We start from the raw sequence: 15,895 nt of genomic DNA on the forward strand, positions 1-15,895 counted from the left end.
AGAGGAAGAGAGGACCCTATGATACTTAGCATCAGAACACAGTCATGCCTGGGCCCCATCTACTCTCTGGGCTTTTCAATATTATGAACTAAAAGAAAGCCTTGTTTCTCTCTATGTTGATTTTAGTTGAGTGGTCTTCAGTCTTGCTAAGAGTCTAGACAATACAACACCTGGAGATTTTTTATTATTTCCTATCTTGCACAACCAATCTAACGCATATTTAATTAACACGGTAGGTAACTTTATCATACAGCTAAGATAAATATAAAGCAATCTTTGATTGGCTACATTTGAGTGTCTCCATCTCCAGGGGCCTTCAGGGAGACAGCCAAGCTCTGATCCTGACCATCAAAGTCCCTTAAGGTTCGCTGGCATATAATCACAGCTGCTGGCTGTGAGGATCTCCAGAACAGGCAGCAAAGCCTCAGAAACCAGTTAATCTGCAGTCACGGGCTGCGAGAGCCAAATTAATGGCAAACCCCTTGCATTCTGCTCTTCTACCAGTGCCCCCAAGTCCTGAACGTGGATTCCTAGAAATTTTCCTTAAATAATCTTAGATCAAGTGAAGAATGTTAAACAAAACAGAGAACAGCCTCAAATCACATAAATCACATTCACTGAGTGAAATATCATTGCCATGGGGTGTTATTCCTTTAGTCTTCCCCAAATGAGCTTAGAGAACAAAATTATTATATATTCATGATCTCTAGGCTAGGTTTGAATTCTCAAGGTTGCTTTTGAAAAATCAAAATCTAGCTACATTTTTTTCTTGTCTTTGTTTTGTTTGTTTGCAGTACTAGGGACCAGAGCCCAGGGCCACAAGGTGATCTGCAACCACCTAGCCAGATCTCCAATCCTGATATAATTTCTTTTTAAAAAAAAAAAAACAACAAATTCTTCTATTTTCAATAAGAGAAAAAAATCCTATAATAAAAAATATTATTGTATTGTATTGATTCCAGAGCTATTCAATCACTTTTGCACAACAAATACTCACTGTGAGAATAATGTCCTTGACCGGACAATGAACTTGAACACATACTCTAAAGCTTTTAGAGTCCTGAGGATGGGCTCACACTGTTCCCCTCTGCTGGAGGTATCCAAGTAAGTCTTCAGCACCGTCATCAGTTTCCTGAATAAGGGATAATATTTTCAAAATACATCTCTTTCTAATCCACAGCATGGTAATTAGTTTGCTCGGGAAATTATAAGGCATTCAATCAAAGGTTAAAGGTGGCGGTGCAGCAAAGCTCACGACTCATTTGCAAGCACAAAAATAACTGCTTCAAAATATATTTATTACAGGCAATGAATAAGTATTTCCTGCCCATAAAGAAGCCAGCAAAGATAAAGTTGTGAGGGGAAAAAATAATCTTTTGATGAGAAAAAAAAAAACTAGGCATAACCAGGGGATGAGTGAGGATGATGGTAATAATGTCTTTTTCAGCTTCTTCTATATAGACATGCTATTGTAATTACCATGTAGTTCCTTTGCTCAGACACTTCCTACAGCTATCCATTACCAGAAGGTCAGACTTTAGAATGCTTGGCCCATCTTTCAAGGTTTCTTTACAAGCTCCTTGCCACCGAATTTGCCTGTGGGTTTCCATCTTTGACCCTGGGTCTCCTACATCCAATCAACACTGAGTTACTGAGCATGCACACTGGGGCACACAGGTGACTTCTCAATAAACAGCAGTCAGCGAGCTGAATGATACAATAAACTACTTGTTTGTTTACCTTGTCAACTATCCCCCCCTCCCCATCTCTGGGGGTTTGGGTTATTTTTTAGGATAGGTGAATCACTCAAGCACGGGCTGGATGATTAGTTAGAAAAGGGGAAATTCTCAAGAACAATGACAATGGGTTTCTGATCCTACTGCATGCACTGGCTTAGCGGGAGCCTAGGCAGTTTGGATGCTCAACTTGCTAGACCTGGATGAAGGTGGGGGTTCCTTGGACTTCCCACAGGACAGGGAACCCTGATTGCTTTTTGGGCTGAGGAGGGGGGGGACTTACTTGGGGTAGAGGGAGGGAAATGGGAGGCGGTGGCGGGGAAGAGACAGAAATAAGAAAGAAAGAAAGAAAGAAAGAAAGAAAGAAAGAAAGAAAGGAAGGAAGGAAGGAAGGAAGGAAGGAAGGAAGGAAGAAAGAAAGAAAGAAAGAAAGAAAGAAAGAAAGAAAGAAAGAAAGAAAGAAAGAAAAGGGGAAATTCACACTGAGGGGTGTCAAGGGAAAATGATGAAGTCCCTGCATCCCACGCATCTTGGAAAGACAAACACAGGTGCATGGGCAATCCCTGTGCACACAGTTACTTACTTGTAGGCCAAGGTAGCACTGAAATGCTGTTGAATGTAAGCCTCCAGAACAGTGTTAAAGTGCTGGAATTTCCGGTCTGCAATGAGTCCTATTATGTAGATCTGAAAAGGAGTCGGAATTATTGGGGGTGCTCTTGGGGGAGGGCACCCACCGCAGGAAACTATTCACCTGGTAGAACGGAACCCTTGTCACAATTCTTTTGTCCAAGAGATAATCCGTCTAATGAATAATTAATCCTTTTCACTAATACATTGTCTCTCCAAAAGAAAGAATGTTTCAAAAAGTGTCGCTTTGGGGTATTAGGAGATAAAAGAATTTCCTACTCAGCTAAGAAATCCCAGGCTGTCATTAGACTGCCTTCTGTATGGTAGGTCTTCCAGAGTCGGTGATATACTTCTGTGCCTTAAGAATCGATAGGAAGCGCATTCAACATTCAGCTCTTCCATCGGTAGTTTAATCAAAGGACCTTTTAGTTATGAAACATTTTTCCAGTAAAGACATTTGAGAAAGCCAGTTATCTCCATATAACCTCTCCCAAGATGCAAATATGACAGAGCGTCAAGAGTTTGCTGGTCATGGATAACCCTAAGAGTCTTTCTTTCCTCTAAATTATATTAAATATATTCATTAATTTATGGATTGACAGTGTTGGGGTGAAACCCAGAGCTCCCCAAATGCTGATAACTGTTCTGCAACAGGATTATGTCCCCTGTCTCAGTCTCCCATGCTTCTTTTCACATAGCATGGAGAAAATTGGAGTTAAGAGAGAGAGAAGAGTGAGACCCTATAAAAAGGCAGAAGGAAAGTATGAGTGGCTTTTCACTGTGGAAAGTGCATTGGGAAGACCAAAATGACCCTGGTTAATTATAGGACATCAGGAAGAGATGCTAAGACAGGTAGAGGAAGACCTAAGTGGTTTATAACCTGGCCTCTGACTAGCTCCTGGCATAGTTATTCAACATCCCAAGTCTTGCGAACTGCCAACCAGCCATCAACAATCTGATATCAACACTAAACTCCACCCTCACTCCCATCACCTGCCAAGCCTCAGACCCTCAGATGGACTGGAAACACGGGAAGAGAATCGCAGCCACTCATTAGTCTGCTTGCAAAGGCTCTAAACCTCAAAGGACTCATGGAAAGAACCACAGAAACCGCATGTTCTTATTCTTCCTCACAGTATGACAAGTATTCAAACCTGATGTTGTGGACAGTTGTCCCCACTCTCTTACCAAAGCATCGAACACGAGGATGTCATACTCGTTACTTTGGGAGTGTTCCATCATGATGTTGAAGAGGGCATCCAGAGTGTCCTGGAGGAACTGGATAAAGAAGACAGCTGTGTTCAGAAAGAGAGCAGATAGAAAGAGGGCCCAAAACTCATCCCTGCCTGTCCTTCCAAGAGAACAGGGGCACACATCTACCATGTGCCACATTCAATGGGTCCCGAGCAGCTTTGTGCACGAGCTCCAGGACTTAGAGTGATATGAGCCCACAGCAGTGGCACAGATACATGGATTATGACGTTTCCCATGGCAGGATTCTGTGCCATTCAGAAGAACAAAACCACTGCCATGTGCAACACTGAGGAAGACCCTGCAACACTGTAGTAAGTAAAACGGGTCAGACAGACAGTGCCCATTCTCACTTACTCTGTATTTGTCAACTCCAAGAGCAAGGGACAAAATCAGTGATGATGGTGGTCAGCCTAGTGGCTGTCCTTCTGATGGAAGTGTATGAGAAACCCTCAGAAAACCCACCAATGTTCTGCACCTTCATCGCCATAAGCTAGATGGGGTGCTCATGTATACGAATTCTTTGAGCTGAACTTGGCAGTTCTTTGTACCTATATTAGTGTGTGTGTGTCAACAATATTCAATAACCAAATGTTTTAAAATCAGAAAATCATAGAAGACAATGTAATCTATGCCTCCACCCTAGCAAGTCAACTACTCCAGGTTGCCAAAAGACAATAGACATAGGGAATTCCTTTGCCATTGATAAATTAGGTAGTTGGGTCAATAGTGTATATTTAAAGCATTGATCAGGAAATAATTCTGCTGTTGTTTCTCCAGGTTTGGGCAATTAAATAAAATTTTATTCCACTCTTCCCTCCTAAGGGATAAGCCAATAAATCTCCCACTATCCCTCAAAACCCAGAGTGACTACACAAACATGCCTTATCTTTGCTTTCTAACTATTCCAAGTTATTCTTGATGGAAACATGCCCCCCAGGATTACCTGTTTGGATTCATAGTGCTTTAGAGGCAAGCTGGTTGAACGAGCCCGGCTGCTCAGATACATTTCATTCCCCACTACCACTCGGAAGCAATATCTGACATTTTCGTTGTTTTCTACTTGCTACATTTAAAATGCAAGTCCCAATGTTTTAATTGTTTCATTGTTAATATATAATACTTTCCAAGCAGTGCAAACTAAACGTATTTTTGTATTTCTACCAATATGCATATAAGATTAAGATACCATATTGTTTCTATATTACTATATGTGACAGTGGGTAACAACAAAGGTATTAGTTGATGTATCTTGACTTTCCCATGTTTTATATGCTTTGGTTCACCTATTATTATGCACTACGTATAAGGGACTGTGCTGAGCAATTTTTAACTGTTATCACTTCAAAGTCTCATAATAATTCTGAGAAATGTGTCATAGTCATAATATTATGACAGGAAAACATGGAAGTGGGAGAGTTAAGATCTATACCCAAGTTGGTTTATTTCCAGGGCCTAATTCAGCAGGTTGTTTGACGCCCAGTGTACAGCGCCTGGCTGGATTTCCCAGTAGAGTTTCCTCAAGGTGGATTGAGCAGAATGTTACCATCAGAGGTCAAGTTGACCATTCCACTCCTTCGACATGTTGTTCTGCCCTTTCCAGCTCTGACACTAGGGGATGAATCCAAGCCAGGTCCCACTGACCTTCACCACTTCCTCTCCATCCACGATCTTCAGCTTCTCTAAATTCTCCTGGAGCAGCTGTGGTTTCATACGCCACTTCAGCAAGCCCAGCAAACCCACTAGGGAAGAATCCGGAAAAAGATTGATCATTACTGGCTAAACCATCCACGCTTGGCCTCCCCTGAGCCTTATGCTCGTGTGCACAAGCACCGCAGACTCAACTCTCAAGGGCTCCATTACCGTTCTGGGTGAGCTTGGTGGAGCACACAAGGGTGCAGATGGAGAACACATCCCGGGAGCTGACGGAAAGGCCCCCAACGCTGCTGGAGCTCCGGCTCAGAGTGGCTCCCTTGTTTTCCATGTGGTGTCGATAAGATGGTAGCGTCAGGTAAGCGCTGGCATCCTCCATCTTCTTGCTGTCTCCCTAGAAACAACACTTTGGTCACCACTCTAGGGCAAGCCACACAGAACCTGTCATGTGGTCACATTATATACTCTACGAGGTGCGAAGTTCTGAAACAGTGAGAAAAATCACTGGAAACACCATAGGAGGCAGGGCTGTTTCCCCACAAAACAGGCAGGGATCCAAAATCTCATTAACAAAAGGGGTTGGCTCTGCGAACCACATAAAGGGTTATAGGAGAATTGAAACTTCCGGACCATAAATAATCCAACTTAAATTGTTGAGACAAAAAGAAAAGATAAGATGGCCATCGACCTAATATAGGTCTAAACTAGAGATTAATGACAAAGACCATAAGTCTGGATCTTCTCTTTCATTCCAGAAACCTTTGATTCATTCTTTGGCCTCTCTGGGTCCTCTTTCTTATTCATAAATTGTGTCCCCTGTGTCATAGGGTCTCTCAGAAGGGTAGACATTATAGGAGGCCATACTGTGTCCTTATTCTGCAACAGGAGCTGTACCAGGTCCTTTTCTGCCTCAGTTCACCTCACTTAAGGCACATAATCATTCAAAACATATCTTGCTCATTTCAGTTAGCAGATGAGGAAAATTAGGATTGCTGCAATTATGGAAAAAAGAAAAAAGCTGCCACTGCTCCTCTGACCCCAAGCTCACAGACAGTTAGGAAAAAAAGACTTTCAAGCCAAGCCATACTCCAATGTGATGAAGGGGGAAACAGAGACTGTAGAAGAAAGGAGCTTTTTGAGAAAGGTAGAGTCTCAGAGAAAAGGGTCGTTTGTTGTGGTTATGTTGGCTGTGTCCAACATGGGCATCAGGGCAAATGGCCAATATTGGCATCAGGGCAATTGCAGCCTGAAAGCTGAGAAATCTGAGATGAAGGCCTGGCCTTGCAGATCTCTTAACTATGTCCATTTCATGCTCCGCCTTCAGCCCAGGGTGATAGATGTATCCTTCTGTTCTGACAGTGGGAAACAATGCAGGGAAGATCTAAGAACACACACACCATTTTGTGAACAGTCCAAGTCACCAGGGGTAAAAATCAGAAGAGTAGGCATAGGTAGGTATACACTTTAGAGCATACCCGGCCCTTTCATCTTGTTGGGCTTACACACATACACACACACACACACACACACACACACACACACACACACACACACACAATGCCATAACTGTTTGCTGTGGTTTGATTGTGATGGTTAGCCTCAGCTGCTTACCTGACCGACTCTGGGCCACTTAGGAGACAAGCATCTGGGAGGACTCTGAGGGAATTCCTAGACTGAGTTAATTTGTCAGCTGTGATGGTGTATATCTTTAATCCCAGCTCTTAGGAGAAAAGCAGATCTCTGTGAGTTCAAGGTCAGCCTGGTCTACATATGGAGTTCCAGGCCAACTATCTCACCGTGATAGATTTTACTCTGGATTTACGAGCCCAGATAAGCCTTCCTTTCTTCGGTGTTTTTGCTAGGTATTTTGTCACAACAGCAAGAGAGGTAACTAATACAACCCCAACATTCACGTACTGGATGCCTGCTGGCCAGTGTGGGGAGTTGAAAGCCCAGGCACCGTTGGAGATCCTTGGGCCATTGGGGCACTGTCTTTGGAAGGGATTAGGTAACTCTCATGAGATTATGGTTCCACCCAGTCTATCTGACTTCCTGTTGTGGATGTGGTCTCTTTCTCACACATAAACTTTTGCCAGCAATGTGCCACAACCAAGGCAGCCTTCCTCAGAGCTTAGCAGTGTGGACGCCATGTTCTTCAACCCCAAACTGTGGGCTAAGAAACTTCTTTGAGTTACAGTGTCATCTGCTGCAGGTACTTTGTTATATCGTGTAGGAGACTAAAACACTGCTTAGGAAAAACAAGCAGAGCGGGAGCTTTAACTTTGTTGACAGAGTGCTTGCCTCCTGCGGCACTCTGGGTCCAGTCTCCAAGACCGTCCTCTCCCTTCCTCCAGTGAAGAAGAAAAAAAGAAAGAGAGAAAAGAAAAGTAAACTAATGGGGATGTTCTATTGGGAACTCACCCAGGCCAGCTGGCCTGGGTCTGAAAAAGCCTGGGATAAAACCGGACTCGCTGAACATAGCAGACAATGATGACTACTGAGAACTCAGGAACAATGGCAATGGGTTTTTGATCCTACTGCACGTACTGGCTTTGGGGGAGCCTAGGCAGTTTGGATGTTCACCTTACTAGACCTGGATGGAGGTGGGTGGTCCTTGGACTTCCCACAGGGCAGGGAACCCTGATTGCTCTTTGAGCTGACGAGGGAGGGGGACTTGATTGGGGGAGGAGGAGGGAAATGGGAGGCGATGGCGGGGAAGAGACAGAAATCTTTAATAAATAAATAAATAAAAATAAAAAAGAAAAGAAAAGTAAACTAAGACTTAGGAAGCGATGAAATGAGCAACAAGGTCTGGGGCTTAGATTTTATCAGCTAGGCGTAGCATTCCTCAAGGGCTGCTTGTCTGTTCTCTACCTGTTTCTGACAAGAGTCCCGAGCCCTTTCCTTAACTGGAGGCCTTTGCTCATCACTGTCTTGTTTGTAAGCAATGTCTCATTTCTTCCTCATAAGGATTCCCCAAGAGTTCAAAGAAGAGGAAACAGAGGTCCAGAGAAGTTAAGACTTTGTCCAAGGTCACAGAGCTCATGAGCCCTGGGGGAGCGTGAGTTTGGAGTCCCCACTGTTAGCAACTAAAGCATTCTGCCACCACTCCTCTGCTTCCTGCAAGCCCTGCTCCACCATACCTTAAGAACTACCAGCTCGTGGTATCCGTCATGCAACGTGGTGCCGTCTTCTCTCATGAGCTTCACATAGGACATGGCAAAGTTCTTTTCTCCTTTATCCTTAGCTACAGACAGCATTGCAAGGACAGAAGAGAAAACAATTTGAAAGACCAAGTGACAGCCGGTTACCCTGTTCCCCCTCTCTTTATTGGGACTGCAGGCGTGTCACCAGTGGCACACTCACATTCCAGTGATGACCGGTGACGAAACATGAACCTCAGATGGATCCTCTGCATATCTTCAATGGGCACAGCCACCTCAGCAGGCAGAAAGGGACAGCTCAGGAGGCAATAGGCGGCACAGACCCCAGCCCCACCCCCTCCCGGCCTCAGCAGCCTGACCATTTAACTTGGAACAGTATGTGCTGATTTACTTCCCATCCATCAAGACTGATGAGCTGTAAATAAATTACATAAGAACTGGCTATAAGGAGAAAATAAAGTATCAGATGTAATCCATTTGGCAAATTGCATCCACAGCCAATGAAAGGAGGTCCATAAATTATAGTGAGGAAAAATGAATCTCCCCAAATTGATATAAAAGTCACATAACTTTAGCATGTGATTCGATGCAGTGCAAGCTGCAGTGTGCACACTTTTCCTGAATACCCCAGGAGCCCTGGAAATTGTGCCTGGACTTAGGGGCTTTGCTTGATGGCTCATGCATATGTAAACTAATAAAAAAATGCTTTAATTGCATATATATATATATATACACACACACATATATATCCCAATATGTTTCAAACTATTTAACTATTTAATCAGATAGATAGATAGATAGATTGATAGATAGATAGATAGATAGATAGATAGATAGATAGATAGATAGATAGATATTCTAGTCTCATCCCCTCTTTGGTTGATACATGTCTGATGCTTTTGCTTTCTACATGAGGACAATCACCCACAAGTTACTTCAGCATCATCCTCCAACGCAACCACCTCCAGTCCACTGGCACCTTTAACTGAAGTACTTTCAGCCTGACTCTTGAGCACCCTGTTTCCTAAGCCTCAGGAAGCAATTCAGGACAACACAGACACGCTAGGCTCTCTGCAAGAATCACACTTGTATTCGAGAGGATGATAGGCTTGGACTGTGTGGGTGACTATTGGAAGGCAAACAGAGGTGTGTGCTGTGATACTTTCTGTTTCAAAAAATAAAACTTGAGGCAGAGGAGGTCCACCATTCTGTCTGTGTTTCAGACTGAGCACCTACAGTCTTGAAGACTGGAAAAGGTTACCAAGAGCTGCAGTCATGCAAGGTACTAGCCAAACCCAACAAACTCATGCTCCACACAGATGATGGTAATGGTTATGTGGCAATGGTTGACACAGAAGGAACCTAACCAGGGTGCAAAAGAGCTCACAGAGGACAAAACCTGCCTGGTCCTTTTTCAGAGGCAGTGTGCAAAGAGCCCTATTGTGGAAAACAGGAACATAATGATGACACAAGAGCCATGGTGTGAACAGCCATGGCCAAATGAAAGTTGTGCATCTGTCCTGAGTCAGTAGTTGGAACACAGGCTGAAGAGAGAATCTACCAATGTCTAGCAAAGATATTTGAAGTTTTAATCATACTTTACTGTTCAGTGAGTCTTTTCCTAACTCTTTTTCCAATGGAGATGGTCCTCTCTGCTTACTATAATGGTCTGCCAATTTGTACATATGGCTACTTCTATCTGAAGTGCTGTTCACAAAAGTCATCTTGATAGACTCATGGTGGCTTGAGAGCTTTGTCACTCTTCCCTACTGAATAAAACAGTACAGGTTGCTGGGCTCAGAACCATCCATAAGAAGTCTATTGGGCAATGCCACTTAGGCTAAGTGATCAAGAGAACTGGTGGCTAACTTAATGGGCCACCATGGACTTGCTACCAGACAAATGCTAAGTTACTGTTTCAGAGGCTGCAGAGTTGCCTCAGAGGTCCCCATACTCTCACGAATGATGACTTCTGTAACTCAGAGCTAAATAAAGTTCATGCCATCTCTCCATACCCTTCCAGTAAGTATGACCAGTTGGTTCCAAAACTGAGCAAGGCATCCCATAAAGGAGAACATATATATTCTTACATATTGCTAAAAAGTATGCATGTCAAAACTCATACTTTCCCAGATTAGAGTGAAGACTTGCTAAGGTCTGTTCAACAGAATACTGTACCTAAGGTATGGTTCTATGGGGAAAAGGGGAGCCAGCCCGCTGGCCAGTGAGACTTGGGTATGCACTATTCTCTTCCCTTTGCCATGCTACAGCAATCCACATCAGACCCTGGAATGAAGAAGCCACCTTCTGAAGCCTAGGCATGGCTTATGTTTCTTAGTATCCCTCCTATTTATTTAATCAGGGAGTACTTTTTTAATGAAATGTCACTTAGTAGCTTCAGAATGTTGGGGAACTGGGAGACTTATCTGAGAAAGACTTTGAAGAGCACACTGCTACACATTTGAAATCACTACATCCTTGCTCTCCTTCTCCACCACTAAATCAGTACCCTTGTATTGTCACTGGACTGCACCCTTCAGGAACTGCAGAAGAAGGACTCCCAATTGAAGAATTCTCCCAACCAGATTGGCCTGGGGCCATGTCTGTGAGAGATTATCTTGATTGATGACAGATGTGGAAGAGCCCATCCCACTGTGGGTACTACCATCCCTAGGCAGGTGGTCCTTGGCTATATAAGAAAGCTAGCTGAACACAATGCAGTAAGCCAGCCAGGAAGTAGCATTCTTCCATGGCTCCTGCTTCCAGAGTCTAGCTTGATTTTGCTTCACTTACTTTGTCACTGATAGCTTGTGATCTGGAAGGGTAGGTAAAGCAAAGCCCACCCTCCTCTAGTTGCCTTTGTCCTGGCATTTATCATAGCAACAGAAAACCAACAAGAACAAGGGAGCAGGCATTAAGGTGCCTGGAACGCTGAGTTCAACTGCCATGTGATGGGGAGTTGACCCTTGAAGAAATGTCATGTCTAGTTTCGATTCCATAAAACCACCTCTCATCATCTAAGCCGGTCAAGAATAAGTCGTGTTGACTGGATGCATGCTCCCTTACGGAGCTTGCTATGTGCATTAAAGCATTTCCTCTACACAGTTATGCCATTTCCCAGCATTCGGAAGGCAGAGACAGGCAGATCTCTGAGGTCGAGGTCAGCCTGGTCTATAGAGCAAGTTCCAGGACAAGCATAACAGTTCCATAAAAACCCTGTCTAAAAAGAAAAAAAAAAAAACCAGCAACAAAACCCCCCAAAAAAATACAAAAAAACCAAACAGTGCATTGAGTGTTTGATTGACATCTGGTGAAGGGATGAGAGAGCTGGAGTACGAACTCTGGGCCTCGAAGGATCTTGTTCTACTTGCAAGACTTAACTCCTAAAGGGGAGACAGAATGCTAATGGCCCCAATCCAACCCCTAATATCTCTGCTAGCAGAGAAGAGCATGAACCCTGGGTGCTGCCTGCTCAGGTTGCAACCCTAACTTGAACACATAGTGACAGTGATTGTGGGTAAGATGATAATTTGTTCTTTGCCAGGCTCCTCATCTGTAAAGTGAGGAAAATAGCATTTAAACTCACAGGCCAGTTGTAAGCAATAAGTGAATCACTTCAATAACACACTTAACACTGTTCCCGACTTACTGTGAAACAAAGTATATACTTATTGCCATTGTTACTGTTAATGTCATTATTACCTTGACTGTTTCTATCCAACGTGGCTGTTTGACTTGATAGTACACCACTGAGTGATACTCGTTCATGGGCTTGTCCCCAGCTCCCACACAAATTGCATTCTGACCAAAACAAAAAATGGAGAGAAAAAAAAAACTGTAGCGTTGCCATTATCTAAGCTTGGGCAGTTTTGGCACCAAGGCCAAGGCTAATCTTAGGATCACAGAACAGCCTCGCCTCCGCTAACCCTTCTGCCAGGCTTCTATCCTGACAGCCCTTCTACATTATGGATTTCTACACTGTCATCCCCAGCCTGGAAGTGACAGCTGCTTAACTACAGAATTCTATTACTTCTTTTCTGAAAGGCACTGGAGCCCGCCAGGCACGGGCATAGCAGCTCTGTTGTTGTAAATGGTAAGCATAGCCAGCCTTGGAGTTACTGCATGCTGCCGGTTTTGCTAAACCTATCTCTTGCCCAAGAGTAAATTTCCATAACATTTTCACACAGTAACCCCCTTCTGATGGACTCCCAAAGCTAATGCACCACAGTGGGTGGGTTCTTACTGGGCACTGGGAGATGGTAGCAGCTTCAGAGAGGCACTGATCTGGAGAACAATCTGGGGTGAGAGACTAAGGGAGGGTGAGTCAGAGAAGCACAGAGGAGCATTCTCTGGGGCCACACCTAGGCTAAGCTCCAGAGCAATGGACTTGTGGTGAAAATTGAGGGAAAGAGCTCAGGCGAGTTCACCAGTCATTTTGACAACGGGATATGACAGCAGATGGATAGAGACAGACAGACAGACAGACAGACAGACAGACAGATTACAGGAAGGACTTTTATGTGCAGCAAAGGAATCAGGAAAGTTTCTTTGAAGGCGAAGACAGTCAAGCATCCTAAGCTGGCTTTGTGCAGAAATGGAGGAGAGCATCCTGGGAAGAGGGAACACTGACCGTGCTTGTTGGCAGACGATATCTGTTCTTTGCTTCTGGAAGCAGTAAGCCGAAATGTGCTTCCCAAAGGTTTCCACACCCTAGGGAGGACTCTGTGTCTAACACCATGTCAAGTCCTTACTACATGCCACCCAACCCAATTCAAACCTCACTCTGATGGTCTCTTCTGTTCGAACCACTCCACAGCTGGGTAGACTAGGCCCTGAGTAGCAGAGTTGGAACAACACCCCAGATCCACTAGCCCCTTGTGTAGTGTTCCTTCCTTAACAGCTGGCCTGCCTTCTGGCCTAGAAAGATTTATACCGGTGGCATTTATGGGCTCACCGTTTCTGTAGCCTCAGTGACTCTCATGCAGCCTATAAAGTCTGAAAACATATCTACTTCTCTGGTGAAACAGAAACTGCCTCACAGAAGACAACGGGATATCACAAAACTAACTTGATGGCGAATCTTTACATCCTAAGGCCAGAGGCAAAGGTCTTGCTGCTATTCTGAGAACGGTGAACACTGTCTTCATCACGGGCTCCATCCTTCAGAGACCGAAATAAACATTCCAAGTGCCAAGGGAGCACCCTAGGGAGGACTCACAAAGTCCACCCCTGGCTAAAGAGCCTTTGCCAAGTGACAGCTACTGGGTGAAGGCACTTCTTCAAGGACGCTGCCCCAGATAGGCGGCCTGTGCTTCAGTGGATAGCTCTGCAGCATCAAACCAAATTTAACGCCGTGGTTAAAAACATTAGGCATGCATGGAACTTGGAGGGTGATGTAATAAAGAGGAGTTTATCCCAGCATCTAGGAGGAGTCGATGGGAGACATATGGGGTAGATCTAATCAGGGCACATTGTATTTGTATGTGAAAATCTCAAGGAATGATTTTTTTAAAAAAAAATTTAAAGAAAGAAAACACTCTGACTAGTCCCCGAGTCCCTTTTTGGGGATGACACACAAGTGTATATGTCTCAAGAAGGTTTTCTTCTTCGTGTTGTCCATTCCCATGACCGTCAACTAATGACAATGGCCCCCAGCTAGTGTCAACAACGTCAGTTGAAAACCCAAGTGGGCATCAGGAAGCCTGGAGGCTTTGGTGCAGACTTGACCTTGGAAAGAGCTGTCTCGTCAGGAGAATCCAGGGCCCTATCACGTGCTCAGATTATGTCACAGGAATCATGTGAGAAAGCAACGTGCTATCCGATGACAAGGCCACACCATGGGACAGTGCCAATTAACACCTGCAGGTGAAACCGGAACCGGTGCTCACTGTGCCTTTCTATTAATAATGACCAAAGTAACGGGCACCTTTTATGGAGATTACCTCATCTGATATTCACAGGAGTAAGGTGCTACCACTGGCCCCATTAAGGGCTGACTCTAGACTCTTGGGTGCAGGATCAGTCCAAGTCCTTTTGCTAATGTAGTACGTTCCGGGCTCTGAGCTTGGCTGCCTGGTCCCACAGTCATCGTCTTCACTGCGTTGTCACATTGTCCCCTGCCTCTCCCTGCTTGGCCTGGCAGCATCTCTGAGAACTAACGTCAAGCTGGGTTACCTCTTTGACCCCCTTCGTTCCCTCCTAAAGCTTCCCTCACCCCCGATCAGCCATCTCTGCATACTGCTCTAGTGTTACCTGAATTTGAGTGAGACCATTTACTGTATCTGATCTTGTGTTTATCTCGCTGCCTCACAGGAAGAGATTATACCTCCTGTTTCTGAGGATAAAAGACCCTATCTAAGATCGCAGGGATAATAGGTATTTGAACCCTGGATTTATGACCCTAAAGCCCACCATCCCATTAGCTTTTCTGCTATACTCCCACCTAAGCAAGGTCCTTGAGACCCCAGATAGGGGGCTGGGGTATGCCTCACACACTGCCTACTAGGTCTGTTCTGCCAAAGATGGCTGAAGAGAAATAACCATCTTCAGAGGGACCATTTCCACAGGAACCCACCAAGACAGCTCAGGGGCATTTGAATGTGCTGCATGACATTTAATTAGGCAGTAATATTCATGTCTGCAAATAAGGAAAGGAAAGCCTCCCACAGGCTCCCCCAGTAATTTTCAATAGGCAGTCAACTGAACTCCCCCATAACTACACTAATGTAGGAAACTGAACTTCCCCAGCAGCATGCCAGGCAGCTCCCCTTCCTCTTCAGAATCTAGATTGCCACACATCTTTGTCTGCAGTAAGTGTGTCTGTCACCCCAGGTCTGTCTTAAAGAGTGGCAAGGGTACACAGAAGAATAGATCAGACACAAGGTGAGATGTTAGTTTACCTATGAACTGTGTCTTCTAATTTGTCCTTTGCCAGTATGGAAGGCAAGTCATATCAATATCTTAGCAGTGAGGCTGGAGTTTAAAATCTCTCTGGATGGGTAACTGAGCAAAAATAACTTTAAAGCAAGGATCTATACGTTCACAAAATGCAAATTTTCCTTTCAGATAAGATCCTCCTGCCTTCCTTTGTGTTCTTTCAAGCCGTGTGTCTCGCCTGTTTTATTTTTCAGAAAAGTGTTAGCATCCAACAAAGGAGGGATGAGGCAGATGCTAGGGTTCTTCTCAAGCAGATATTAATTAACTGCGGTGGTTTCAAGAACAAAAGGACAGTTGCAAAACATTCTTTACATTGAAAACGGATACTGAGTCTCCCCAGGGTTTTGTTGAAACAGCTAGAAGCCTCGATTTGAGGTTGGAAATAACTTGGAGAACCTTCTTAACGCATAGGCTCTATAGTGAGGAGACTAAGGTAAATGCCCATCCCTGCCACTGTAAACTGCAGTAACTAAGGCCTGATTTTACTAAGGTAAATCTCCATCCCTGCCACTGTAAACTGCAGTAACT

At 44.3% G+C, this 15,895-nt stretch overlaps 1 protein-coding gene across 1 annotated transcript in view; it reads right to left on the reverse strand.

The window, feature by feature from the left end:
• The window catches only part of Dock2 (dedicator of cytokinesis 2), a 413,920-nt gene that overhangs the window by 335,352 nt on the left and 62,673 nt on the right, over positions 1 to 15,895 (reverse strand). Inside the window, exons 15-22 of the mRNA XM_005350387.3 lie at positions 12,134 to 12,232; positions 8,634 to 8,706; positions 8,411 to 8,514; positions 5,478 to 5,661; positions 5,259 to 5,356; positions 3,552 to 3,641; positions 2,320 to 2,420; positions 998 to 1,132 (exon numbers count right to left, since the gene is read on the reverse strand). Of these exons, the coding sequence (XP_005350444.1) occupies positions 998 to 1,132; positions 2,320 to 2,420; positions 3,552 to 3,641; positions 5,259 to 5,356; positions 5,478 to 5,661; positions 8,411 to 8,514; positions 8,634 to 8,706; positions 12,134 to 12,232 (884 nt within the window). The remainder of the gene's footprint in view (positions 1 to 997; positions 1,133 to 2,319; positions 2,421 to 3,551; positions 3,642 to 5,258; positions 5,357 to 5,477; positions 5,662 to 8,410; positions 8,515 to 8,633; positions 8,707 to 12,133; positions 12,233 to 15,895) is intronic.

Source organism: Microtus ochrogaster, chromosome 7 (assembly GCF_000317375.1).
Source record: "Microtus ochrogaster isolate Prairie Vole_2 chromosome 7, MicOch1.0, whole genome shotgun sequence".
NCBI classification, from domain to species: domain Eukaryota; kingdom Metazoa; phylum Chordata; class Mammalia; order Rodentia; family Cricetidae; genus Microtus; species Microtus ochrogaster.